The sequence below is a fragment of the Mesoplodon mirus genome (genome assembly GCF_964341445.2).
Source record: "Mesoplodon mirus genome assembly, chromosome: X".
Classification (NCBI taxonomy): Eukaryota; Metazoa; Chordata; class Mammalia; order Artiodactyla; family Ziphiidae; genus Mesoplodon; species Mesoplodon mirus.
The window spans coordinates 64,665,952-64,692,596 of NC_138981.1; the positions used below are offsets into that span (position 1 = coordinate 64,665,952).

The window sequence follows — 26,645 nt, forward strand, 5'->3', positions numbered from 1 at the left end:
GCAAATACAGTTCTTGCCTTTAAAGAACTTCAGAGATAAAAAGACAAGAAAAAGTCAAGAACAGAAATACAGAAGAGGAGTTATATAATAATGACTTTAAGAGGAAGTGATGAGGCAGAAAGAGATAATAATCACATATCAAGTAAGTTGAAAATGAAACTTTTTCAAAGGACAAAGAAAAGTTAACTCAAAAAGGCATGCAACTTAATCATTATTTAGATAATAGCAAGTTAAGGGGGAAGTGAAAATGTACCATTTTTAGCAGTCTTTCATCTTAAAAAATATGTATAAAAGGGCAGGTGTTTGCAATTGTACTATATATAACATAGTAGGAACCAACATTGAAATGTCTTTAAATAAGAGCAGGTTCAAACACCAAGAAATCCTTCACTGCAAATATAAAGAACACCTACTTGTACCCATTTCAGAGAGAACTAATTTTCAAAATCCCATTAAAGGAAATGAAAATCAAATAGTATTGGGCAAAGTTAAATGAAATTCTAAATACAAGCCCAGGGAACAAAATTAACATTTATTGAGTACCTACATCATGCCTGGTACTTCTCTATCCCCATTGGGACCACCTTACTTCAGGCCTGCATTACCTCTCTCATGTGGATCATTTTAATAGCATACTAACAAGTATCTTATCCATTTTCTTTTCTCCAATCCATCCTGCACACTGACACCCAAAGTGATTTTTCTAAAATGAAAATTTGATGTTGGTCTTTTGTTTAAAATCATTAAATAGATCCCACAGCCTCTAACACAATGTCGAAACTCTCTAACTTCTACGATCTGATTCCCATCTACCTTTCCAGTCTTTCTCTCGCCTCTTCCCATGCCCACCCTTATACTCTACACCACTATCTCCTTACACTCCATTATTTATTTTTAACTACTTGAGGTTCCTAAAACTTGCAATGCTGTTTTATGCACGTGTGTCTTTTTTTCTGCTCCTCCCCTTGAAGGGCCTTCATCTTTTGCCCTCATAGCAATGCATAGAGCTACCATGTCTATTTTCAACATCAGTTCAAGTCCCCTAATGTCAGCTCCCCATCCCCAACTTTTCTAAGAAAGAACTGAATATTCCTTCCTGTACAGGGTGCCTGTACAGATTTCTATTGTAGGACCCATAATTTTTGTTGTTACGGTATGCTTATTTAGACTGTAGGCTCCTTGGGAGCAGGAACCTAGTCTTATTTACCAAAGTATCCTTACTAGCCAGCACAATAATTGGCACATCACAGGTACCTGCAAAGTTTTTAACCAATTAATAAATAAATAAGCTTCATTATTTAGGTTAAAGGTTTTTCACTGCCTACCAAAAGGTATAGTCTATCATCAGTGATTGGGTTCCATCATTTATTTCCTTGAAATGTCTGTTTCACTCCACAATCATCACCCTATTATATGTCCTCCTCCTGCATTTTAATGCCACACTAATTTTCCAAAAGCCCACATTCATCATAAAAGAGCCCCATTCATGAACTTACAGTGAATACTATTTTACATCCAAATGCCTCCATTTACCTTTAATGTCTCTCCAAAGGCTGGCCCTACCTTTACCTATCCAATTTCAACTCGTCATCTGGCCGATTTCTTCATCATACCTTGAGTCTGGTACATAAATTCTTACCCTTTCCTTTCACCCATACTGTTTCATCCTATATTCACACCTTATTCTTACCTAATCCAATTAAATACTAACCATCACTTATGGGCCAGTCTGATTTTTTCCATTAAAACTGTACCTGAATGCACCCCCCCTCCATTTTTTAACCATATGCTATAGCAAATACATTCAGTACCAGTCACATCAGCACTTCATTCTTTTGTTTTTAAGAATGTTACTTTTTTCTCTCCAAGTGGAGAGAAAAATTTACTCCTTCAGGTAAATCTCATATACATCCTATTGTATTTCCTTTTAGATCCCTAACAATTCTTAGTTACTATGATAGTAAGCCATCATTATATGGTACAGTGTTTTAAAAACTTTTTAAAAGCTTTTTTAAAACTAAAAAAGTCCTCTTTTTAAATAAAATATTATGTTGCAGCCCAATACATAAAATCGATAAAAGGAGAGGGACTCTGATCTAAATGGGATGCAGAGCTTGGAGTGCTGCCCATCTGGCCTTCCCCAACTTGCTTATCCACATGGTAGCCCTGGAGCACCTCTGCAAATCTCCTGAGGCTCTTTGGAATACAATTTGAAAACTACTGTGCTCAAGTTCTAGCTCTAACACTTATTGGCCATGTACCCTTGGGTAATCACAAACTCTCTAAGTTTCAATTTCCTGAGATGATGAGTATACATGAGAAAGGCCTTTGTAAACTTTAAAGCTTTCTATAAATTTGAGGAATTTACAACTTCACAAGCCGTGAGATAAACTGGTTATATTACACAATCTTAACAATAGTTACATCACCCAATGGTACCGACTGTGAAAGCATTCTATATTTTAAAATCCACCTTTATTTAAAATAAAATAAAGCTTTCTAAATATCATCCAATTCTGGGAATCCCAAGTCCTCTGCCTTGTTTCTTGTACTTAGAATTAACTTTCTAATCTCCATTTGGGGGAAGTAATGTATAATGATTAAGAGGACATGCTTTCGAGTTGGGCAGACTTGGTTTGAAAGCCAGCTTTACCACTAATTAGGTGTGTAAACTTGGATAAGTTACATAAACCTCCCCAAGACTTAATTTCCTCATCTCAAAAATGAGAACAGTACTATCAGCTTTTCAGTTGCTGCTAGATTAAGGAAAATAACCTGAACCAATTATTTAGCACAGAGTATGAAACCCAGTAAGAAATCAGTAACTTAACTATTATTTTCCTCTTGGGAAGAGGTTGGGAGAGTTGAAGCACTTTGCATTGAAGGAGCATTCAATATTCCTTTTCCTTTTTTTCGTGGGCAAAGGGTCATAGCACCAAAAACAAAATACAGTAAGTAAAGTCTATAAATGATAAAACATGACACCTTTGACAACTCAGAGTGCCAAGTTATAAAACAGATGGTTTCTTTCCAGATATCCTGTAACAATTAAATAGCATTTCTTTACTGCTGGATTTTTTTTTTTTTTTTTCTTTGCGGTATGCAGGCCTCTCACTGTTGTGGCCTCTCCCGTTGCGGAGCACAGGCTCCGGACGCACAGGCTCAGTGGCCATGGCTCACGGGACCAGCCGCTCCGCGGCATGTGGGATCTTCCCGGACCGGGGCATGAACCCATGTCGCCTGCATCGGCAGGCGGACTCTCAACCACTGCGCCACCAGGGAAGCCCTACTGCTGGATTTTTTAAACATTCTTTAAAGCTTAGGCAATGTCTTGTTCTTCTTAATACACCTTCACAATACACTTCAAAGTCAGCAAATAATCAGTAAATGTTTATTAAACAGATTTCCTACAATCAGAAATTTACCATATAATAAATAACTTCAAAGCAACTATCTCTTTTTTTTTTTTTTTTTTTTTTTTGCGGTACGCGGGCCTCACTATTGTGGCCTCTCCCCTTGCGGAGCACAGGCTCCGGATGTGCAGGCCCAGCGGCCATGGCTCACGGGTCCAGCCGCTCCACGGCACGTGGGATCATCCCGGACCGGGGAACGAACCCGCATCCCCTGCATCGGCAGGTGGACTCTCAACCACTGCGCCACCAGGGAAGCCCAGCAACTATCTCTTTTCAACTTGGAATGGGTAGCTTCCTATGAGAAATATTACTAATCATGGGCTACTTCTCATGAAAATTGAAGTTTAAAGTTAAGTTTAATTTTAGAAAAGAGGCTAATTAAATATAAAATCAGTCTCAATTCGAAAAAGGAAACTTCACTATCTTTAAAATTATAAACATAAATGTGCACAAGTTTTTAAAGAATACTCTTTGCCATACAAAATTAAGTACCTTATAGGAAAGGTGTTAGGGATATAAGAGTTAAATAAAACAAGGCAAGTATACACTATGCAGTTTTTTTTAAACTAGAAATATATGTACCAATATGGAAAGATGTTCAAGAAACGTCTAGATGAAAAGAGCAAGTTGTAAAAGAGTATGTACGGTATGAGCCCATTTGTGTTTGTCTGCTTTTAAAGATAGACAAACAAATCTGTTTGTGCAGAAAATTTTCTGTTTGTGCAGAAAATTTTCTGAAGACAATTCAGGACCCCTACTCACATTCTATAAAAATATAATTAAGAAAGGAAGCCAAATCACTATCAATTTAGTATTTCATAACATGGAAACTGAAATGACTCTTTTTTAAAAAGTATTATAAAAACGATAGATTTTAACCTTCATGTGGCCCTAAGCCATTAGCAAAGAGATTTGATAGAGACTGTCACAAAAACTCTTTCCTAAATGCTCTATCAGTAAACTTTATTTTTTTTTTATTTTTGTACATCTTTATTGGAGTATAATTGCTTAACAATGGTGTGTTAGTTTCTGCTTTATACCAAAATTAATCAGTTATACATATACATATGTTCCCATATCCCCTCCCTCTTGCGTCTCCCTCCCACCCTACCTATCCCACCCCTCCAGGCGGTCACAAAGCACCGAGCTGATCTCCCTGTGCTATGCGGCTGCTTCCCACTAGCTATCTGTTTTACGTTTGGTACTGTATATATGTCCATGCCTCTCTTTCACTTTGTCACAGCTTACCCTTCCCCCTCCCCATATCCTCAAGTCCATTGTCTAGTAGGTCTGTGTCTTTATTCCTGTTTTACCCCTAAGTTCTTGACATTTTTTTTTCTTAAATTCCATATATATGTGTTAGCATACGGTATTTGTCTTTCTCTTTCTGACTTACTTCACTCTGTATGACAGACTCTAGGTCTATCCAACTCATTACAAATAGCTCAGTTTCGTTTCTTTTTATGGCTGAGTAATATTCCATTGTACATATGTGCCACATCTTCTTTATCCATTCATCCGATGATGGACACTTAGGTTGTTTCCATCTCTAGACTATTGTAAATAGGGCTGCTATGAACATTTTGGTACATGACTCTTTTTGAATTATGGTTTTCTCAGGGTGTATGCCCAGTAGTGGGATTGCTGGGTCATATGGCAGTTCTATTTTTAGCTTTTTAAGGAACCTCCATACTGTTCTCCATAGTGGCTGTACCAATTCACATTCCCACCATCAGTGAAAGAGTGTTCCTTTTTTTCCACACCCTCTCCAGCATTTATTGTTTCTAGATTTTTTGATGATGGACATTCTGACTGGTGCGAGATGATATCTCATTGTAGTTTTGATTTGCATTTCTCTAATGAGTAAAGATGTTGAGCATCCTTTCATGTGCTTGCTGGCAGTCTGTATATCTTCTGTGGAGAAATGTCTACTTAGGTCTTCTGCCCATTTTTGGATTGGGTTGTTTGTTTTTTTTGTTATTGAGCTGCATGAGCTGCTTGTAAATTTTTGAGATTAATCCTTTGTCAGTTGCTTCATTTGCAAATATTTTGTCCCATTCTAAGGGTTGTCTTTTTGTCTTGTTTATGGTTTCCTTTGCTGTGCAAAAGCTTTGAAGTTTCATTAGGTCCCATGTGTTTATTTTTGTCTTTATTTCCATTTCTCTAGGAGGTGGGTCCAAAAGGATCTTGCTGTGATTTATGTCATAGAGTGTTCTGCCTATGTTTTCCTCTAAGAGTTTGATAGTGTCTGGCCTTACATTTAGGTCTTTAATCCATTTTGAGCTTATTTTTGTGTATGGTGTTAGGGAATGATCTAATCTCATACTTTTACATGTCCCTGTCCAGTTTTCCCAGCACCACTTACTGAAGAGACTGTCCTTCCTCCACTATACATTCCTGCCTCACTTGTCAAAGATAAGGTGACCATATGTGCATGGGTTTATCTCTGGGGTTTCTATCCTGTTCCATTGATCTATCTTTCTGTTTTTGTGTCAGTACCATATTGTCTTGATTACTGTAGCTTTGTAGTATACTCTGAAGTCAGGGAGCCTGATTCCTCCAGCTCCATTTTTCGTTCTCAAAATTGCTTCGGCTATTCGGGGTCTTTTGTGTTTCCATACAAATTGTGAAATTTTTTGTTCTAGTTCTGTGAAAAAAGCCAGTGGTAGTTGGATAGGGATTGCATTGAATCTGTAGATTGCTTTGGGTAGTAGAGTCATTTTCACAATGTTGATTCCTCCAATCCAAGAACATGGTATATCTCTCCATCTATTTGTATCATCTTTAATTTCTTTCATCAGTGTCTTATAATTTTCTGCATATAGGTCTTTTCTCTCCTTAGGTAGGTTTATTCCTAGATATTTTACTCTTTTTGTTGCACTGGTAAATGGGAATGTTTTCTTAATTTCACTCTCAGATTTTTCATCATTAGTGCACAGGAATGCGAGAGATTTCTGTGCATTGATTTTGTATCCTGCTACTTTACCAAATTCATTGATTAGCTCTAGTAGTTTTCTGGTAACATCTTTAGGATTATGTATGTATAGTATCACCTAATCTGCAAATAGTGACAGCTTTATTTCTTCCTTTGTGATTTGAATTCCTTTCATTCCTTTTTGTTCTCTGACTGCTGTGGCTAAAACTTCCTAAACTATTTTTAATAATAGTGGTGAGAGTGGGCAACCTTGTCTTGTTCCTTATCATAGTGGAAATGGTTTCAGTTTTTCACCATTTAGGATGACGTTGGCTGAGGGTTTGTCATATATGACCTTTATTATGTTGAAGAAAGTTCACTCTATGCCTACTTCCTGCAGGGCTTTTATCATAAATGGGTGTTGAATTTTGTCAAAAGCTTTCTCTGCATCTATTGAGATGCTCATATGGATTTTATCCTTCAATTTGTTAATATGGTGTGTCACATTCATTGATTTGCATATACTGAAGAATCCTTGCATTCCTGGAATAAACCCCACTTGATCATGGTGCACGATTCTTTTAATGTGCTGTTGGATTTGGTTTGCTAGTATTTTGTTGAGGATTTTTGCATCTATGTTCATCAGTGATATTGGCCTGTAGTTTTCTTCCTTTGTGACATCCTCGCCTGGTTTTGGTATCAAGGTGATGGTGGCCTCGTAGAATGAGTTTGGGAGTGTTCCTCCCTCTGCTATATTTTGGAAGAGTTTGAGAAAGATAGGTGTTAGCTCTTCTCTAAATGTTTGATAGAATTCGCCTGTGAAGCCATCTGGTCCTGGGCTTTTGTTTGTTGGAAGATTTTTTATCACAGTTTCAATTTCAGTGCTTGTGATTGGTCTATTCATATTTTCTATTTCTTCCTGATTCAGTATTGGCAGGTTGTGCATTACTAAGAATTTGTCCATTTCTTCCAGGTTGTCCATTTTATTGGCATAGAGTTGCTTGTAGTAATCTCTCATGATCTTTTGTATTTCTGCAGTGTCAGTTGTTACTTCTCCTTTTTCATTTCTAATTCTATTGATTTGAGTCTTCTCCCTTTTTTTCTTGATGAGTCTGGCTAATGCTTTATCAATTTTGTTTATCTTCTCAAAGAACCAGCTTTTAGTTTTATTGATCTTTGCTACAGTTTCCTTCATTTCTTTTTCATTTATTTCTGATCTGATTTTTATGAGTTCTTTCCTTCTGCTAACTTTGGGGTGCTTTTGTTGTTCTTTCTCTAATTGCTTTAGGTGTAAGGTTAGGTTGTTTATTCGAGATGTTTCCTGTTTCTTAAGGTGGGATTGTATTGCTATAAACTTCTCTCTCTCTCTTAGAACTCCTTTTGCTGCATCCCATAGGTTTTGGGTCATCGTGTCTCCATTGTCATTTGTTTATAGGTATATTTTAATTTCCTCTTTGATTTCTTCAGTGATCACTTTGTTAATAAGTAGTGTATTGTTTAGCCTCCATGTGTTTGTATTTTTTACAGATCTTTTCCTGTAATTGATATCTAGTCTCATAGCATTGTGGTCAGAAAAGGTCTGGTGGGTTTTTATCTTGCTCCTTCTCCTGCTGTGTGTTTTTCTGTCTTCTCATTTTGCTTATCTTACTGTGTTTGGGGTCTCCTTTTTGCAGGCTGCAGGTTCGTAGTTCCTGTTGGTTTTGTTGTCTGTCCACAGTGGCTAAGGTTGGTTCAGTGGGTTGTGTAGGCTTCCTGGTGGAGGGGACTAGTGCCTGTGTTCTGGTGGATGAGGCTGGATCTTGTCTTTCTGGTGTGCAGGTCCACATCTGGTGGTGTGTTTTGGGGTGTCTGCGGTCTTTTTATGATTTTAGGCAGCCTCTCTGCTAATGGGTGGCGTTGTGTTCCTGTCTTGCTAGTTGTTTGGCATAGGGTGTCCAGCACTGTAGCTTGCTGGTCGTTGAGTGAAGCTGGGTGCTGGTGTTTGAGATGGAGATCTCTGGAAGATTTTCGCCGTTTGATGATATGTGGAGCTGGGAGGTCTCTTGTGGACCAGTGTCCTGAAGTTGGCTCTCCCACCTCAGAGGCACAGCACTGACTCCTGGCTCCTCAATTTGGGATGATTTGTTGTCTATTCATGTATTCCACAGATGCAGGGTACATCTAGTTGATTGTGGAGCTTTAATCCGCTGCTTCTGCGGCTGCTGGGAGAGATTTCCCTTTCTCTTCTTTGTTCTCACAGCTCCAGGGTCTCAGCTTTGGATTTGGCCCCGCCTCTGCATGTAGTTCGCTGGCGGGTGTCTGTTCTTCGCTCAGACAGGACAGGGTTAAAGGAGCAGCTGCTTCGGGGACTCTGGCTCACTCAGGCCGCGGCGGAAGGAGGGGCACGGAGTGCGGGGTGAGCCTGCAGCGGCAGAGGCCGGCGTGACGTTGCACCAGCCCGAGGCGTGCTGTGCGTTCTCCCAGGGAAGCCGTTCCTGGGTCCGGGACCCCGGCAGTGACGGGCTGCACAGGCTCCCCGGAAGGGGGGCGTGGACAGTGACCTGCGCTCACACACAGGCCTCGTGGCGGCAGCAGCAGCCCCACCATCCCACGCCTGTCTCTGGGGTCCGCACTTTGAGCCGTGGCTCATGCCCGTCTCTGGAGCTCCTTTAAGCAGTGCTCTTAAGCCCCTCCTCTTGCGCACCAGGAAACAAAGAGGGAAGAAAAAGTCTCTTGCTTCTTCGGCAGGTCCAGACTTTTTCCCGGACTCCCTCCCGGCTAGCTGTGGTGCATTAGCCCCTTCAGGCGGTGTTCACACCGCCAGCCCCAGTCCTCTCCCTGCACTCTGACTGAAGCCCGAGCCTCAGCTCCCAGCGCCGCCCGCTCCGGTGGGCAAGGAGACAATCCTCTCGGGCTGGTGAGTGCCGGTTGGCACCTATCCTCTGTGTGGCAATCTGTCCGCTTTGCCCTACCCAGGTACGTGGGGAGTTTCTTGCCTTTTGGGAGGTTTGAGGTCTTCTGCCAGCGTTCAGTTGGTGTTCTCTAGGAGTTGTTCCCCATGTAGCTGTATTTCTGGTGTATCTGTGGGGAGGAAGGTGATCTCCGCGTCTTACTCTTCCGCCATCTTCCCCGGAAATCTAGCAGTTTTGGAGTCTGGGAAGTCCAAGACCAAGGTGCAGCCCTGTTGGTTCCTGGTGAGAGCTCTCCTCCTGGTTTGCAGAAGGACATCTCACTGTGTCCTCACATGATAGAGAGAAAGATCATCTTTCTCATGTCTCTTCTTACAGCAGGCTTTCTCATTTTTTGCAATATGAAGAGGCTGAGAATTTTCTGCTAGTGTTGGAGGGTCTCCTGCAGAGGCGAAGGGTGGCTCTGTTTCACCATGAGGACAAGGACACTGGCGGCAGAAGTACTGGGAAGTACTCCTTCTTGTGAGCCCTGCTAGAGTCTGTCTATCAGTAAACTTTAAATGGAAGAAAAGTTCATTGATTACAAAAACAAAATATTTGCTTATATAGACAAAGGACATTTAAAAAATTTTCCCAAATGCTAAATATTCACGTTACTTTAATTGACTTATATACATTGAAAAATAACTGGAGAAATCACTGTTTTATATTAATGTTAGAAATATATTTATTTATATTACCTTTTGTTTTAATTAAAGTTCCAACCATATGAAGAACTAAGATACTGTTGAATTTTCTTTACAAATGACTGAAGTTTGGTAAAGTGACACTGTAACCCAGTAGCTGCTTTCCCAATTCTCTTAACAGCTACATGGAACATTAAGTGCTTAAATTTGAAACCAAGACAACAGGAACAGCACCTCCCCCAATAATCCCCCCCAAAATGATGTTTTAGATAATTAGAATAGGTTTAAATATAAAAACTCTTTATTTAGATCAGAGAACATACAGTTTTCTCATATGTTCAGTAGGGTCAAAACGATATCTACTATATTAAATTTCTATATTAATATTAAATACTGTTTTCTTATCCAAGAACAATGGACCAGAAGACAGATGTAGATACTATTCCTGTCTCTGCCACTTATTAGGTAAAAACTGGGCAAGTCATCGAATGCCTCTGACCCTAAGTTTCCCCATCTATAAAATGAGAGGACTTTCACACTTGGAAATGTGAAAGTCCTACTTACTTTATGACAGTGAAAAATATCAACTAGGAGACACTTTTATTTGCTGATTCTTAATTACTATATGACAACAAAAAATGTTAAGAAAGAGACAATTAAATCTCATATATAATTATTAAAATTATGTATGCCCTCTACTGGAGATTATTAAAAGAGAACCATACTATTTCCTTTAAGGTTTCTACTCAGAAACCCTTTTCTGCAGGGCTGAATTTTTTATTTGGCATAAAATATGTGTTTCAGATTACACTATCTTTTGTGGTGTTATGTGGAGAATTGACCTCTCATTTAAATACAGTTTTATTCTCTTTGAAAAATTCTGAAATATAGCCTTAGTCAGATGAATAACTTTCATAGTAGGAATAAAATTTCCTTGGTCCATGTTAGTTTCTTTTTTTAAGCTAACAATTTAAAGATATTTACCTTTGGCAGCATGGGAGTATCCCTTTTCTTCTTCTTTTCTGAATTAGGGTCATCTAACAAGTCTGGCTCAAAGGTATAAAGTTCAGTAAGCTCATTCATGGTAAAATGACGTTCAACTTGCTGTTGATCAACAACTCGAAAAGACAGTGACTGCTTAGTTACTTGCCGATCATAAATCTTATCTTCCATGGTTCCCTTTGTAAAAAATAATGAACAATACACAAGTAAATAAATTTTGTAAAAATGAAACTTAATCATGAAGAAATATAGGTTATTGGTTACTACAAAACAGCAGAACTTCGTAGTAATATACTGCCATGAAGCAAATTTTATGTAGAATGCTGTTTAATTCATGAGAGATTTTTATGTTCAAAGTAGTTTACAATGGCAAAAAAGAAAACTATATTACTGATAATCATTCTAAATTTTTTCACCAGTATGCATTCATTTGTTGCTTTAAATAATTCTGTACTTGGTGGAAGCAGGAGAGCAGTCAGATACCAAGGTAAACAGAATTAAAGAGTACATGAAATAAGATTTTAGGTTACTGATGTAAGAATACAAGAGAACAGTATAATTCCTTTCCAATGGAATACAATAAGCTCTCAACAATCACTATGAACTGTCTTTATGTAATTTAAGTCTTACTTTCCATAACTTCAGGACAAAAATTAATAACTAAAATACCAATCTATTATATATTCTATATGGCATTCTGAACTAGAATGTATAGGAGCTCTTAATCTAAATAACAGGAAAGAGTTTACAGTGTAGTTTTCTAACTATATTATGTACTTTTATGTACGAGCAAGGATCTACCAATAAAACCCAATCTCTGGTTGAGAAGCCCAGATTTGGAGGCAGGTAGAGAGGGTAGCATCTGCTCCCAAAGAAGATGTACCAGTTAAAAGGGCAACTTGGGCTTCCCTGGTGGCGCAGTGGTTGGGAGTCTGCCTGCCGATGCAGGGGACACGGGTTCATGCCCCGGTCCGGGAAGATCCCACATGCCGCGGAGCGGCTAGGCCCGTGAGCCATGGCCGTTGAGCCTGTGCATCCGGAGCCTGTGCTCCACAACGGGAGAGGCCACAGCAGTGAGAGGCCCACGTATTGCAAACACACACAAAAAAGGGCAACTTGAGCGACTTCCCTCATGGCGCAGTGGTTAAGAATCTGCCTGCCAATGCAGGGGACATGGGTTAGAGCCCTGATCCGGGAAGATCCCACATGCTGCGGAGCAACTAAGCCTGTGCACCACAAATACTGAGCCTGCGCTCTAGAGCCCATGAGTCACAACTACTGAGCCCATGTGCTGCAACTACTGAAGCCCAGGCACCTAGAGCCCAGGCTCCACAACAAGAGAAGCTACAGCAATAAAAAGCCCGTGCACTGCAGTGAAGACCCAATGCAGCCAAAAATCAATCAATCAATAAATAAAATTTTAAAAAAGGGTAACTTGATTCTATGAACCTGTATTATATTCAACTGCATCTACTTCTTTGATTTCATTTATTTTCCTTAAATTTCAGCTTCTGTTTTTTAACACCTGAGTTTATATGTAAAGGAAATTACTTGAATATTCTTGACTGGAAATATTAAATATTCTTTGTAATGATTCTTTGTTTTCATAATATATTACCTGTTTCTTCCTATTTACCCACACTCTTAAAACTAAGAGAACATCTGGTGACCAGTGAAAACAATGATCATTTGACCTTCACATCTATAAGCAAATTAGATTTAGTTATTGGCTTTTCTACTTATGCTAAGTAAGAGAATTATAAATGTTTAACTTTCTTGAACTAGCAAGAAAATGCTAAATCTGTATACACAGGCAAATCCATCTCAATCTGAGAAAGTTGACATTAGAGACCTGGACAAACTACAAAACAGAAAATCATGAGGGGCCAAAATTGACTTATGCTGCTTTATGAATAGGAATGATGTTTTCAACTTTGTTTGCCTCTCTATAATGCAGATATGCCATGAATTCCAAAAATATGATCAGTTTCACCCAATCTTTCTATATTAAAAAGAGAATGTAAATGATAAACCTACCTGAGCTAAGAACCTATATACATACACAGGTTTAGTTTGTCCAAAGCGATAAACTCTGAATATACTCTGGATGTCATAAGATGGATTCCAAGAAGCATCAAATATAATCACTCGATTAGCAGCTACCAGATTAATTCCAAGAGATCCTGCTTTGGTTGAAATGATAAACAAGCGCCCTCTGAAAATGAAAATACAAAATAAATGTTTAGTAATGAGTGCTACACATATATCTTATTTATGATATGACTTCTTTATTCTAAGGCAGTTTTATGATCAATCAAGTGTTCAGAGAATTCATTACTCATTCACTGAAAAAAAGACATGTCTAAGGAGTCAGGTTGATGATTTACATGCACAAGAAGAATCTTACTGCAGTAAAATGAAATAGTCTGATTTAGGAATAAAGATAAATATGGAAAACACATGTTTAAAATGTATTCAAGGTATTTATAGATTTCTCAGTAAATGTAGAAAATTTATGTACAACTCAAAAAATATATTGTGTTCAGTACTGTTATGAGCACTAATTACATCAAAATGAAGGGCACTGCCCAAGGAGCTGACTAGTAGCGGTGACTGATATGCAATTACAATATAATGTAATAAATGTAAGAAGAGAAGTTAGATAGATGCTAGGTACTGAGGTAAGAAAAATAGAATCAAGTAGACAGGGCTCCAGGAAGAATGTATTCAAGAAAATTTTTAAAAACCTGATGGATTACCTGCTGCACTGGAACACAAGAATTTATATTTCTTGTTTTTTTAACATCTTTATTGGAATATAATTGCTTTACAAGGTTGTGTTAGTTGCTGCTGTATAACAAACTGAATCAGCTAAATGTACACATATATCTCCACATCCCCTCCCTCTTGCGACTCCCTCCCACCCTCCCTATCCCACTCCTCTAGGGGGTCACAAAGCACTGGGCTGATCTCCCTGTGTTATGCAGCTGTTTCCAACTAGCTTTTTTTTTTTTTTTGTGGTACGCAGGCCTCTCACTGTTGTGGCCTCTCCTGTTGTGGAGCATGGGCTCTGGACGCATAGGCTCAGCGGCCATGGCTCACGGGCCCAGCCACTCCACGGCATGTGGGATCCTCCCAGACCAGGGCACGAACCTGTGTCCCCTGCATCGGCAGGCGGACTCTCAACCACTGCGCCACCAGGGAAGCCCTCTATTTTATATTTGGTACTGTATATATGTCAATGCCACTTGCTCACTTCGTCTCAGATTACTCTTCCCCCTCCCCGTGTCCTCAAGTCCATTCTCTACATCTGCGTCTTTATTCCTGCCCTGTCACTAAGTTCATCAATACTGTTTTCCAGATTCCATATACATGTCTTAGCATACGGTATTTGTTTTTCTCTTTCTGACTTCACTCTGTATGACAGATTCTAGATCAATCTACCTCATTATAAATAACTCAATTTCGTTTCATTTTTTGGCTGCTAATATTCCATTGTGTGTATGTGCCACATCTTCTTTATCCATTCATCTGTCGCTGGGCACTTACGTTGCTTCCATGTCCTGGCTACTGTAAACAGTACTGCAATGAACATTGTGGTACATGACTCTTTTTGAATTATGGTTTTCTCACGGTATATGCCCAGTAATGGGATTGTTGAGACATACAGTAGTTCTAAGTTTAGTTTCTTAAGGAACCTCCATACTGTTCTCCATAGTAGCTGTATCAATTTACATTCCCACCAACAGTGCAAGAGGGTTCCCTTTTCTCCACACCCTCTTCAGCACTTACTGTTTGTAGATTTTTTGATGATGGCCATTCTGACTGGTGTGAGGTGATACCTCATTGTAGTTTTGACTTGCATTTCTCTAATGATTAGTGACGTTGAACATCCTTTCATGTGTTTCTTGGCAATCTGTATATCTTCTTTGGAGAAATAGCTATTTAGGCCTTCTGCCCATTTTTGGATTGGGCTGTTTGTTTTTTTGATATTGAGCTGCATAAGCTGCTTATAAATTTTGGAGATTAGTCCTTTGTCAGTTGCTTCATTTGCAAATATTTTCTCCCATTCTGAGGGTTGACTTTTTGTCTTGTTTATGGTTTCCTTTGCTGTGCAAAGATTTTAAATTTCATTAGGTCCCATTTGTTTATTTTCATTTTTATTTCCATGTCTCTAGGAGGTGGGTCAAAAAGGATCTTGCTGTGATTTATGTCATACAGTGTTCTGCCTATGTTTTCCCCTAAGAGTTTTAGAGTGTCTGGCCTTACATTTAGCTCTTTAATCCACGGTGAGTTTAATTTTTGTGTATGGAGATAGGAAGTGTTCTAATTTCATTCTTTTACATGTAGCTGTCCAGTTTTCCCAAAACCACTTACTGAAGAGGCTGTCTTTTCTCCATTGCATATTCTGGTCTCCTTTATCAAAGATAAGGTGACCATATGTGCGTGGGTTTACCTCTGGGTTTTCTATCCTGTTCCACTGATCTATATTTCTGTTTTTGTGCCAGTACCATACTGATGTGATTACTGTAGCTTTATAGTATAGTCTGAAGTCAGGGAGCCTGATTCCTCCAGCTCCATTTTTCTTTCTCAAGATTGTTTTGGCTATTCGGTGTCTCTTGTGTTTCCATAAAAATGGTGAAATTTTTTGTTGTAGTTGTTCTGTGAAAAATGCCATTGGTAGTCTGATAGGGATTGCACTGAATCTGTAGATTGCTTTGGATTATATAGTCATTTTCACAATGTTGATTCTTCCAATCCAAGAACGTGGTATATCTCTCCATCTGTTTGTATTGTCTTTAATTTCTTTCATCAGTGTCTTATAGTTTCCTGCTACAGGTCTTTTTTCTCCTTAGGTAGATTTATTGCTCGGTATTTTATTCTTTTTGTTGCAATGGTAAATGGGAGTGTTTTCTCAATTTCCCTTTCAGATTTTTCATCATTAGTGTATAGGAATGCCAGAGATTTCTGTGCATTATTTTTGTATCCTGCTACTTTACCAAATTATTGTTTAGCTCTAGAAGTTTTCTGGTAGCATCTTTAGGATTCTCTATGTATACTATCATGTCATCCGCAAACACTGACAGTTTTACTTCTTCTTTTCCGATTTGGATTCCTTTAATGTTTTTTTCCTCTCTGATCGCTGTGGGTAAAGCTTCCAGAAATATGCTGAATAACAGTAGTGAAACTGTGCAACCTTGTCCTGTTCCTGATCTTAGTGGAAATGCTTTCAGTTTTTCCCCATTGAGAACTATGTTGGCTCTGGGTCTGTCATACATGGCCTTTACTATGTTGAGGTAAGATCCCTCTATGCCTACTTTCTGGAGAGTTTTTATCATAAATAGGTTTTGAATTTTGTCAAAAGCTTTTTCTGCATCTATTGAGATGATCATATGGTTTTTATCCTTCATCTTGTTAATATGGTGTATCACAATGATTGATTTGCATATACTGAAGAATCTTTGCATTCCTGGGATAAACCTCACTTAATCATGCTGTATGATCCTTTTAATGTGCTGCTGGATTCTGTTTGCTAGTATTTTGTTGAGGTATTTTGCATCTATTTTCATTAGTGATACTGGCCTGTAGTTTCATTTTTTTGTGACATCTTTGTCTGGTGTTGGTATCAGGGTGATGGTGGACTCCTCGAATGAGTTTGGGACTCTTCCTCCCTCTGCTATATATATATATATATATATATTTTTTTTTTTTTTTTGCGGTACGCAGGACTCTCACTGCTGTGGCCTCTCCCGTTGCGGAGCACAGGCTCTGGCCACACAGGCCCAGTGGCCACGGCTCACGGGACCAGCTGCTCTGCGGCATGTGGGATCCTCCCGGACTGGGGCACAAAACCGCATCCCCCACATCAGCAGGCGGACTCCCAACCACTGAGCCACCAGGGAAGACCCCTCTGCTATATGTTGGAAGAGTTTGAAAAGGTTAGGTGTTAGCTCTCCTCTAAATGTTTGAGAGAATTCGCCTGTGAAGCCATCTGGTCCTGGGCTTTTTTTTTTTTTTTTTTTTTTTTTTTTTGCGGTACGCGGGCCTCTCACTGTTGTGGCCTCTCCCATTGTGGAGCTCAGGCTCCAGACGCGCAGGCTCAGCGGCCATGGCCCACAGGCCTAGCCGCTCCGTTGCATCTTCGAGACTGGGGCACGAACCCATATCCCCTGCATCGGCAGACAGACTCTCACCCACTGCACCACCAGGGAAGCCCTGGTCCTGGGCTTTTGTTTGTTGCAAGATTTTTAATCACAGTCTCAATGTCAGTGCTTGTGATTGGTCTGTTTATATTTCCTATTTCTTCCTGGTTCAGTCTCAGAAGGTTGTGCTTTCCTAAGAATTTGTCTGTTTCTTCCAGGTTGTCCATTTTATTGGTGTATAGTTGCTTGCAGTAATCTCTCATGATCCTTTGTATTTCTGCAGTGCCATTGTGACTTCTCTTTTTCACTTCTAATCCTGTTGATTTGAGACTTCTCCCTTTTTTTCTTGATGAGTCTGGCTAATGGTGTGTCAATTTGTTTACCTTCTCAAACAACTAACTTTCAGTTTTATTGATCTTTGCTGTTGTTTCCTTCATTTCTTTTCATTTATTTCTGATCTGATTTTTATGATTTCTTTCCTTCTGCTAACTTTGGGTTTTTCTTGTTCTTCCTTCTCTAATTGCTTTAGGTGCAAAATTAGGTTATTTATTTGAGATGTTTCTTGTTTCTTGAGGTAGGATTTTATTGCTATAAACATCCCTCTTAGAACTGCTTTTGCTGCATCCCATAGGTGTTGGGTCATTTTGTTTTCACTGTCATTTGTTTCTAGGTATTTTTTAATTTCCTCTTTGATTTTTTCAGTGATCTCTTGGTTATTTAGTAGTGCACTGTTTAGCCTCCTGGCGTTTATATGTTTTACACTTTTTTCCCTACAATTGATACCTAGTCTCATAGCATGGTGGTTGGAAAAGATACTTGATATGATTTCAATTTTCTTAAATTTACAAAGGCTAGATTTGTGCCCCAAGATATGATCTATCCTGGAGAATGTTCCATGCGCACTTGAGAAGAAAGTGTATTCTGTTGTTTTTGGGTGGAATATCCTATAAATATTAATTAAGTCCCTCTTGTTTAATGTATCATTTAAAGCTTGTGTTTTCTTACTGATTTTCATTTTGGATGATCTGTCTATTGGTGAAAGTGGGGTGTTAAAGTCCCCTACTATGATTGTGTTACTGTTGATGTCCCCTTTTATGTCTGTTAGCATTTGCCTTATGTATTGACGTGCTCCTATGTTGGGTGCATAAATGTTTACAATTGCTGTATCTTATTCTTGGACTGATCCCTTGATCATTATGTAGTGTCCTTCTTTGTCTCTTGTAGTAGTCTTTATTTTAAAGTCTATTTTGTCTCATATGAGAATTGTTACACCAGCTTTCCTGTGATTTCCATTTGCATGGAATATCTTTTTCCATTCCCTCATTTTCAGTCTGCATGTGTCCCTAGGTGTGAAGTGGGCCTCCTGTAGATAGCATATATACGGGTCTTGCTTTTTATCCATTCAGCCAGTTTATGTCCTTTGGTTGGAGCATTTAATCCATTTACATTTAAGGTAATTATCTATATGCATGTTCCTATTACCACTTTCTTAATTGTTTTCGGTTTGTTATTGTAGGTCTTTTCCTTCTCTTACGTTTCCTGCCTAGGGAAGTTCCTTTAGCATATGTTGTAAAGCTGGTTTGGTGGTGCTGAATTCTCTTAGCTTTTGCTTGTCTGTAAAGGTTTTACATTCTCTGTCAAATCTGAATGAGATCCTTGCTGGGTAGAGTAATCCTGGTTGTAGGTTTTTCCCTTTCATCACTTTAAATATGTCCTGCCACTCCCTTCTGGCTTGCAGAGTTTCTGCTGAAAGATCAGCTGTTAACCTTACAGGCATTCCCATTTATGTTGTTTGTTGCTATTCCCTTGCTGCTTTTAATATTTTTTGTTTGTATTTAATTTTTGATAGTTTGACTAACATGTGTCTTGGCGTGTTTCTCCTTGGATTTATCCTGTATGGGACTCCCTGCACTTCCTGGACTTGATTGACTATTTCCTTTCCCATATTAGGGAAGTTTTTAACTATAATCTCTCCAAATATTTTCTCAGTCCCTTTCTTTTTCTCTTCTTCTTCTGGGACCCCTATAATTTGAATGTTGGTATATTTAATGTTGTCCCACAGGTCTCTGAGACTGTTCTCAATTCTTTTAATTCTTTTTTCTTTTTTGGTTTTTAAATTTATTTATTTTTGGCTGCATCGGGTCTTCATTGCAGTGCACGGGCTTCTCATTGAGGTGGCTTCTCTTGTGGTGGAGCACGGGCTCTAGGCACACAGGCTTCAGTAGTTGTGCCTTGCGGGCTCCAGAGCGCAGGCTCAGTAGTTGTGGCACACGGGCTTAGTTAGTCACTCCGTGACCTGTGGGATCTTTCCTGACCAGGGCTCGAACTCATGTCCCCTGCATTGGCAGGGGGATTCTTAACCGCTGCACCCAAGCAAAGCCCCATTCTTTTTTTCTTTATTCTGCTCTGCAGTACTTATTACCACTATTTTAAATTCCAGGTCACTTATCTGTTCTTCTGCCTCAGTTATTCTGCTATTGATTCCTTCTAGAGAACTTTTAATTTTATTTATTGTGTTGTTCATCATTGTCTGTTTGCTCTTTAGTTCTTCTAGGTCCTTGTTAAACGTTTCTTGTATTTTCTCCATTCTATTTCCAAGATTTTGGATCATCTTTACTATCATTACTCTGAATTATTTTTCAGGTAGACTGCCTATTTCCTCTTCATTTGTTTGGGCTAGTGGGTTTTTACCTTGCTCCTTCACCTGCTGCATATTTCTCTGTCATCTCATTTTGCTTAACTTACTGTGTTTGGGGTCTCCTTTTTGAAGGCTGCATGTTCATAGTTCCTGTTGTTTTTGGCGTCTGCCCCCAGTGGCTACGGTTAGTTCAGTGGCTCGTGTAGGCTGCCTGGTGGAGGGGACTGGTGCCTGTGTTCTGGTGGATGCGGCAGGATCTTGTCTTTCTGGTGGGCAGGACGACGTCCGGCGGTGTGTTTTTGGGTGTCTGTGACCTTATTATGATTTTAGGCAGCCTCTCAGCTAATGTGTGGTGTTGTGTTCCTGTCTTGCTAGTTATTTGGCATGGCGTGTCCAGCACTGGAGCTGGCTGGTCGTTGAGTGGAGCTGGGTCTTAGAGTTGAGATGGACATCTCTGGGAGAGCTCTCACTGATTCATATTACGTGGGGCTGGGAGGTCTCTGGTGGTTCAATGTCCTAAACTTGTCTCTCTCACCTTAGAGGCACAGGCCTGACACCCAGCCGGAGCACCAAGACCCTGTCAGCCACACAGCTTTTTTCTCTTTTCCTTTGTGCTTCGTCTAGTTTCACTTGCTCGTAGACTGTGGCATGCAGAAGCCTTGCCCTGGGTGCTGCAGACCAGAGTTCCTAGTGCGAAAATCTGAAGAGAAGTTCTTCATTTTAATGAGCCTCACCTTATCAATCTTTCCTTTTATGGTTAGCAGTTTGTGTGCCCTGTTTATAAAAAATTTCTCACTACAAATCAGGAAAATACTCCATGCTGTTGCCTTCTAAAACCTTTACGTTTTAGCTTCAACATTGATATCTATGAACTACTGTGAATTAGTTATCAGGAAAATACAGATTAAGACTATGAAGCCTTACTGCTACGTATCTATGACAATGGCTTCAAAAAACAGACATCAGGGACTTCCCTCGTGGTGCAGTGGTTGGGAGCCCGCCTGCTGATGTGGGGGACACGGGTTCATGCCCCGGTCCAGGAGGATCCCACATGCCACGGAGCGGCTGGGCCCATGAGCCATGGCCACTGAGCCCGCCCGTCCGGAGCCTATGCTCCACAATGGGAGAGAACACAACAGTGAGAGGCCTGCATACCGCAAAAAAAAAAAGAGAGACATCATCAAGTGATAATGAGGACAGATAACAAATGAAACAGGTACTCTACTAGTTGGAGTACAAATTGGTACAACCATTTTGGAAAAATGTTTTGGCAGTATAAGCTAAAGCTGAATACACACATACCTATTACATAGCAATCCCACTTCTAGACATACATACACAACACAAGCACATGTATATGTTTACTCTAAGACAGATGTAATTCTTTAAAAGTGTAATCTTTGAACTTCCAATTCTGGAAGGATGGAACAGACATGCTGTTCCCTATTCCTCGACATAAGTACATCTAAAATGCCTGGATATTATATATAAAGTGAACATAAGATTTTTCTGAAAGGTGAGGAGAAGGAAGCATACTGGCTTCGGACCTAAGACAGAACATGGCAGTGAGTTCCATAGGCTTTCTTTTTGCCTCATATATCCCAGACTGAGTGTTGAAGAGCCCAGCAATCTGGAAATATCAGTGGGTGCTGTCAAAATAAATCTCCAAGAAAAGTCTTCTCTCTCTAGCAAAAGGACCAAACAAGGGGCAGACTAGTAAGACAGAGAGCTTTAAAACAACAACCGTTTGACTCCAGTCAAATGGTACAGAAAAATGCAGTGTACCTCCACCCCTGTCACTAAAGGCTGAGTGGGAAGCCCAAACTTCTACCCTCATGTAGTTTTAACAAGGCATATTGCCAGACAGTGCTGTCAGATAAGTTTGAGTTAACAAAGTCCTCCCACCAGCCCAGCAGTGTCAGAGAAGACCATATAGGGAACCAGGATATCCACTCCCACCCAGTGCTTATAAGAAAAACCCTCTCCCTCACTACTGGGTTAGTATCAAAGGAGGTCTAGTGAAGCATCAGGAGTTATAACACAACCCATACAGAAGAACAAAATGGAAATTTTAGAACTGAAAAGTACAGTAACAAAAAACTCGATAGGCTCTACAGTAGAATGTAGAGAAGATTCAATGAACTTTGAAAACAGAAGAACAGAAATGACCCAATCTGAATAACAGAAATAAAAAAAAAAAGAAGAAATAACAGAGACTCTGGGACCTATAGGACTATAATAAAGATCTTGTCATCAGAGTCCTAAAAGGAGAAGAGAAAAAAAGAACAGGCTATAAAGGTGTTCAAAGAAATAACAGCTGAAAATTACCAAACTTTATCAAGAAACACAAACCTAGAAATTAAAGAAGCTGAATGAAACACAAACAGCATAAAACCAGAGAAATCCATGCCAGGGCACACCGTAGTCAAACTTCTAAAAACTAAGATAAAGAAAAACTCTTGAAAGAAGTGAGAGAGAAACAAGACCTTAATGACAGGAGAAAAAGCCAATTTGAAAAATAGCAGGTTTTTTAAAAATTAAAATATATCTGACATAATAACTTTGTGTAAAATTAAGGTATACAACATGTTAATTTGACACATTTATATATTGTAATATGATTGCCATTGTAGTGACAACTAGATTCCGAGGTTACAGAATTATTTCTTTTTAGTGGTTGGAATAATTAAGTTCTAGCCTCTTAGCAAGTTTGATGATTATAATCAAATATTCTCTGTATCACTAACTGGTTCAGCGACTATGGAAAACAACATGGAGGTGCCTCAAAAAATTAAAAATAGAACTACCACATTATCCAGCAATTCCACTTCTGGGTATATATGCAAAAGAAATTAACACAGAATGTCAAAGAAATATCTGCACAGTCGTGTTTACTGCAGCATTATTCACAACAGCCAAGATATCGAAACAACCTAAGTGCCCATCAGTGGATGAATGAATAAAAAAGATGTGGGATATATACACAATGGAATATTATTCAGCCAAGAAGGATATCTTGCCATATGTGACAACAGATAAATCCTGAGTACATTATGCTAAGTGAGATAAGTGAGACAAAGACAAGGATTTTATGGTATCACTTACATGTAGAACCTAAAAAAGCCAAACTTGTAAAAATAGCCAATTTTAAGAAATCATGGAGGCTAGGAGGAAGTGGCACAACATTTTTCAAGTGCTAAAAGAAGAGAACTGCCAACTCAGAATTCTATACACAGTTAAGATATTCTTCAAAAATGATGGGAAAAATCAATAAATTCTCAAATGACGGTACTCAGAAAATTTGTTGCCAGTAGATCTGCCCTAAAAGAATGTCTAAAGGAAGTTCTCTTCTTTAAAAAAAAAAGGAAATTATAAAAGAAATATGAAACATTAGGAAGGAGGAAACAAAAATGAAAAGAACAAAAATTATGAGTGAATAAAATAGATTTTCCTTCTCTTAAGTTTTCTAAATTATGTTTGATGGTTGAAGAAAAAATTATTATGGTTCCTAGTGTGGTAATCTATTTATGTGAAGAAAACATTTAAGATAATTATAAATGGGGGAGAGAAAGGGACAAAAAGGAGCAAAGGTTTCTACACTTCAATCAAAATGGTAAAATGATGACACCATTGGACTATGATCAGTTATGTACGTATAACACTTAGAGCGACCATTATAAAAGTTATACAAAGATACACTAAAAAACATTATAGAGGAATCAAAATGGAATTCCAAAAATTGTAAAAGTAACCCACAGGAAGGGTAGGAAAAGAAATCAGAAGCAAAAGAAAACAGAATGAAAGAGAACAAACTGAACAAAAACTAAAATGGCAGCCTCAAGCTCTGTATTAAATGTACATGGTTGTACACCTGAAACTAATATAATGTTATATGCCAATTATACCTCAGTAAAAAAAAGTGTAAATGGTCTATATGCACCATTTAAAAGAAAGAGATTAACAGAACGGGTAAAAAAAATAATGCAACCATATGCTGTCTACAAGAAACTCACTTCAAATATAACAAAATAGGTAGGTTGAAAGTAAAAGGATGAAAAAAGATATAACAAGTAAACATCAATCAAAATAAAGCAGGAGTGGCTACATTAGCATGAAATAAAGTATGTTTCAGACCAAAGAAAATTACAAGTAATAGTGAGGGACATAAATGTGTATAGAGTAAACAACAGAGCTGAAAATATGAGAAGTAAAAACCTTGAGAAACAGACAAATCCACAATTATAGTTGGAGTTTTCAAACCTCCTCTCTCAAAAATCAATAACCAACTAGACATAAAGAAGAATACAACAACCCCATTAAATAACAGGATCTGATCAACATTTATAGGAAACTCTGGTCAACAATTGCAAAAAAATACATTCTTTTCAAGGGCCCATGTATGATATACCAAGATGTTCTATATCTTGATCCATTAAACAAAAAACAACAAAGTTAAAAACTGAAATCATACAGAGTATATTCTCTGAACAGAACTGAATCAAACTAGAAATCAATAACAGAAAAATAATAGAAAGCTCCAAATGCTTGGAAATTAAACAGCATACTTCTAGCTATGACTCAGAATGGAAGTCTCAAAAGAAAAAATACACTGAACTGAATGGAAATGGAAATGAAAGTAAAACACATCAAAATTTGTATGACAGCTAAAGCAGTGCTGAAAGGGAAATTTACAGCACTAAATGCTTATATTAGAAAAGAGGAAAAGTCTTAAATGAGTAATTTAAGGTTCCACCTCAAGGAAGTAGAAAACGATGAGCAAACTAAGTCAAAACAAGATGAAACTGAAAACAGAAAGAAAAAATAGAGAAACTCAATTAAATAAAAAGCTGGTTCTTTGAAAAGATCCATAAAACTGACAAACCTCTACCAAGACTGACAAAAACAAGAGAATACACAATTACCAATACCATGAATGAAACAGAAGCTATCACTATAGATCCTAAAGACATCAAAAGGATAATAAGGGAATGCTATGAACAGTTCTATATATAAATTCGAATTGAACCAATTCCTCAAAAAGCACAAACTACCACAACTCATTCAATATGAAATAGATAATTTGAATAGTCCTATAACAATTAAGGAAATTGAATTAACGATTTAAAAACTCACAAAAAAGAAATTTCCAAGGCCTGAAAGTTTCACTGGTAAATTCTACCAAAAATTTAAGATTAATTAACACAAATTCTACACATCTCTTTCAGAAAACAGAAGGGGGAACACTTCTCAACACATTTTATGAGGCCAATAACATCCTGATACCAAAATTAGACAGACAGTATAAAAACAACCGGATACAGACCAATATCTCATAAATATTCCCCAACAAAATATTAGCAAATAGAAGACAGCCCTATGTAATAAGAATTATACATCATGATCAAATGGGTTTTATTCCAGGGATGCAAGCCTGTTCAGCTTGAAAATCAAGCTATGTAATATACCATGTTAACAGGCTAAAGAAAAAAATATATTTATCATATTAAATGAGAAAGAAAAAGCATGTGACAAAATTATACATCCATTCATAGTAAAAACTCTTAGCAAACTAGGAATAGAGATGAATAGCAAGGAACTTCAACTTAATAAAGAGTATCTACAAAAAATCTACAGCTGTATCACAGTTATCAACACTGAATGCTCTTCTCTTAAGATCAAGAAGGCAAGGATGTCCACTCTCATCAACACTATTCAACATGTTACTGAAGTTCTAGTCAGTGCAACAAAGCAAGAAAAGGAAACAAACTACATTCAGATCGGAAAGGAAGAAATAAAACTATCCTTACTTGCAGATGACATAATGGCCTAGTAGAAAATCTCAAGGAATCTATAAAAAAAATTCCTAGAACAAATAAGTGAGTTCAGCAAGATCACAGGTAAAACATCAACACAAAAATCAACTGCATTTCTACATACTACCAACGAACATGTGAAAAGTAAAATTAAAAATACAATATCACTTACAATTCCCCAAAAATGAAATACTTAGGTGTAAATCTAACAAAACATATATAGGACTTATATGCTGAAAATTACAACACAGTGATTAAAAACATCAAAGATCTACATAAACAGAGATACTATGTTCACGGGAGACTCAATATAGTAAAGATATATCAATTCTCCCCAAATTGATGACAGGTGTAATGCAATTTCTAATAATTCTTGCAAGATTTTTATAGATTAGACAAGAGGATTCTAAAATTTATATATAAAGGCAAAGATATTAAACTAGCTAAAAGAACTTGGAAAAAGTAGAATAAAGTGGGAGATATTGACTTGATACTAAGGCCTATTACATAGCTACAATAATTAAGACTATGTGGTAATGGCAGAAGGACAGATATATGGATCAATGGACTAGAACCAAAAAATAGTCCCACAGAAGTATAGCCAAATGATTTTTCACAAAAATGCAAAAGCAATTTGGTAGAGAAAGGATGGCTTTTTCAACAAATGGTGCTGGAGCAATTGAACATCCACAGGCAAAAAAAAAAGAAAAAGAAAAGTGAACTCAACCTAAATCTCACATCTTATACAAAAATTAATTTAAAATTCACCTTATACTTAAATATAAAATGTAAAGCCATAAACCTTTTAGAAAATAACATAGGAGAAAATCTTCAGGACCTAGGGCTTAGGGAACAATTCTTAGACTTGACAACAAAAGCATGACTCAAACAAAAACTGACAAACTAGACTTCACCAAAATTAAAAAGTTTTGCTCTGTGAAAGACCTCGTGAAGGAAATGAAAAGACAACCCACAGACTGGGAGAAAATATTTGCAAACCACATATGACAAATTACTCATACCTAAATTATATAAAGGATTTTCAACATTCAACAATAAAAAAGCAAACAATCCAGTTAGAAAATGGGCAAAAGACGTGAAGAAACATTTCACCAAAGAGCATATACAGATGATAAATAAACACATGA

At 38.1% G+C, this 26,645-nt stretch overlaps 1 protein-coding gene across 7 annotated transcripts in view; it reads right to left on the reverse strand.

The window, feature by feature from the left end:
* Positions 1-26,645, reverse strand: part of ATRX (ATRX chromatin remodeler) — a 234,116-nt gene that overhangs the window by 34,247 nt on the left and 173,224 nt on the right. For all 7 annotated transcript variants that reach the window (XM_082610811.1, XM_082610808.1, XM_082610806.1 and 4 more), the window contains 2 exons: positions 12,941-13,118; positions 10,886-11,080 (listed from right to left, as the gene is read on the reverse strand). In XM_082610811.1, coding sequence (XP_082466937.1) covers positions 10,886-11,080; positions 12,941-13,118 — 373 coding nt within the window. The remainder of the gene's footprint in view (positions 1-10,885; positions 11,081-12,940; positions 13,119-26,645) is intronic.